This window comes from Chenopodium album, chromosome 12, assembly GCF_948465745.1.
Source record: "Chenopodium album chromosome 12, dcCheAlbu1.1, whole genome shotgun sequence".
Classification (NCBI taxonomy): domain Eukaryota; kingdom Viridiplantae; phylum Streptophyta; class Magnoliopsida; order Caryophyllales; family Amaranthaceae; genus Chenopodium; species Chenopodium album.
Genome location: NC_137845.1, coordinates 54677129 through 54680000, shown reverse-complemented (window position 1 = coordinate 54680000; position 2872 = coordinate 54677129). Strand labels below are relative to the sequence as shown.

Here is a 2872-nt window from a genome sequence, read left to right as displayed (position 1 = left end):
CATTTTGTTTACAAGATCGTCCAGCAAGCTAGCTCATCAGGTGCTAAAGCATGGGTGAGTGGTAGAGGGTGGTCGAATGCTCGATCTCAAGGTCCATGTTTAGGTTGTGGGTTATATACATGACCAATTCATTCCAAATAAAACATTCATTTCACCAAGAGCTTATAAATGTATGGAGATTAGGGATAACAGCAGATTAGTTAAACACAACTTCATAGCTTGAACTCAACTACTTAAGCACACATTTATGCAACACATTGCTCATTGCGTACCTTATTTTCTTTCAGTCCAGTTCATTGCATAGCCTACTTTCTATTAGTCCAGTCAGTATGACAGTTCACTAGTAACTTCTTTAATAAGAGCACAACACAAGGCAATGCATTAGAACATATTTAAGCCAATGATCTGAACAAGAAAAATAGAGTCTGTTTTAGTAGGAAGAAGGGTTTGGGTATTTCAATCAAAAAACAAATGCCAATAGTCAATATTACTACTAGCTCTTGTTGTAGTTACACTGAAAATAAAGACAAGGATACAAAACAAAGGCCACGCCCACTAAAAGCGCTTAATTGTACTCTTATAGCCTAATAAAGAAACCACTAAAACAATCCAGCCTGGGTGCCATACATAAGCCTAGTCCTGATCCTAAGCAAAAGAACCTGAAGCACCGGGAGCACCAGGTGCACCGCCACCAAATCCTCCAGCTCCACGACCAAAGCCAGGCCTCCTGCCACCCTGCAGATAAAGAACAAGCGAGTCAATTAACCATGATAGTAGATGGTCAGGGAAGGCTTGGACACATGATGTAAAAAAAAGGATCCAAATCTAGAGAGAACTTCCTAAAAGTTACAGAATTCAAGCTTACAGTTTCAGGAAGGATTCAAGTTAAGTATGAGAACATAAACAGATGTCTTGTAGACCTATCCTCTGGACCACAAAATACATTCAGCTTACAGCAAGCATACACTTCCAATCCATCATACAAACATAGTATACCGCTACTAGACAATTGTTAATTTCAATACATTTCACCCTTATTTCATGTGGGGAGCTCTTTTTCCTTGTAATGGACACAAGGGACACATCAGCAAGTCAAAGCATTGAGGTAAAAACTGAGCATATATACTCTTCATTTTGAACTCAATATAATTAATCTTCATATGGTCCAAAAATGAAATAGATAGTATAAACTAATTCAATATCTAATTCATTCTGAAGCACAAAGAAACGATCATACTTATTAATATTCCAGGAAGAGGAGGATAATATTTACACAAAATAAAGAAAATACATGCAGAGAGAAAGCACTAAACCTAATAGGTTTAGTACAACCAAAGGCTAGGCAATTTCATATTTTCAAAAATAAAAGGAGTGTTCTTCAAAACACTTACACTAAATAAAGGCTGGTAATCGGCTGGAGCTCCACCTTTCTCACCACCAAACTCACCGGGTGGACCACGGGGACCTGCACGGTATCCCTCACGGTCACCAAATCTTGGTCGGTCTCCTTCAAACCTGGGTGGGCCACTGCAAAACATACAGCAAACCATTCAACATTAAAAGACTATACACCAAGCACGAAAACCCTTTGCGGCAAAGGGCATAATACAGGAAAGCAACAAGTAATAACATACCGTGGGCGATCACCACCAGGACCCATGGGACGACCAGCAGGTTTAGTCTGCTTCTTCAAGGTAGCAGGAACAATTTCTGATGGCAAGTTGAGGTAAGTCCTCAAGAACTCAATACCGTCATTCGTCAAGTACCAATAGTAGTGCATCCAGGCAAAGGTCTCGCGGACGTACTCCTTTGACTTAAAGCTCTGCATGAGCTTAATCACTTGCAGATTTGGGACATCGATGTCGGGGTGCTTTGCAAGATTGTAGTCCTTCTTAGCAAAGCATACACCCTCTGCATTTACAAAACAGCAACTTCAACAAGGCATGTATAACATCAAGCATCATTTGCATACACCCAAACTAAATAGCATAATATAACACTAATTCTGATACAAAAATTGCCATTCTAACTCTGACACTACACAAATCTCCATAATTGGCATCAGAAATCAATTAAGAATATAGTGAAATTAACTCTTAAATGTATCCCAAATTCACACCACCAAGACAATCGATTAGCAAGTATATATACAATTAGCAACAAAATTCATTCCCGAAACTGCAACTAATTAATCCAATTAAGCTCAAATTCACAAATCAAACCAAAGGGTAACAATTTCTAACTGTTTTTTTTTTTTTTTTTTTTTTTGAGAAAATGGGTAATAATTTCTAACTGTTACATAAACATTCTAGAGCCAATTATTTCCTGAATAATGTTCATTATAACCAAATTCCATTTATATATATAACCATCCAAATTTCGGAAAAAACAATAATTAACTACAAAATAATCAAGTAAAATAAAGCTATAATCACATACAAGTATATAAATTAATAGAAAAACAAGAAATAAAAGGACCAAAATTAAATCAAATTCACAAAAGAATTCATCTCAAATTCCACTGAAAAATTAAGAAAGATTAAAAAAAAAAAAAAAAAAGACATACCTTGGAAGAGGTACTTGCAGATCTCCTTACGATTCTTCTCTGGGATAATCTGGAAAAAAAAAAAATCAAAATCAGAAAATCAACAATGAAAGAAATTGGAAAATGATAAGATGATAGAAATTAGCAGAAAATTTAAGGTGAAGAGAGAGAAAGAGATGAAGAACACACCATGGCTGCGCTTGAGATTGAAGAAGCGAAGAAGAAGAAACAGAGGCGTAATAAGACTCAAGCAGCAGTGTAAAAGGATCTCCTTCAAAACCCTAATTTTGAATGCGGTTTTATTATGCCAAAATTATTCAGGGCTTT

The 2872-nt window shown here is 36.5% G+C and overlaps 1 protein-coding gene across 1 annotated transcript; it reads right to left on the bottom strand.

The window, feature by feature from the left end:
* Window positions 1-428: 428 nt before the first annotated feature.
* LOC145570641 (small ribosomal subunit protein eS10z-like) lies at window positions 429-2872 on the bottom strand. Its single transcript, XM_081629776.1, has 5 exons — window positions 2735-2872; window positions 2567-2615; window positions 1635-1911; window positions 1392-1527; window positions 429-735 (listed from the first exon to the last, which is right to left on the bottom strand). The coding sequence occupies exons 1-5, from the start codon at window positions 2735-2737 to the stop codon at window positions 646-648; spliced, it is 555 nt and encodes a 184-aa protein (XP_081485902.1). The 5' UTR covers window positions 2738-2872; the 3' UTR covers window positions 429-645.

Excerpts from the sequence above, each read along its gene's own strand:
- LOC145570641 (XM_081629776.1), bottom strand. Across the intron at positions 1,912-2,566 it reads CTGCAAGTACCTCTTCCAAG|AGGGTGTATGCTTTGCTAAG; the intron begins GTATGTCTTTTT and ends TTGTAAATGCAG. Across the intron at positions 736-1,391 it reads ATTACCAGCCTTTATTTAGT|GGTGGCAGGAGGCCTGGCTT; the intron begins GTAAGTGTTTTG and ends CTTTATCTGCAG.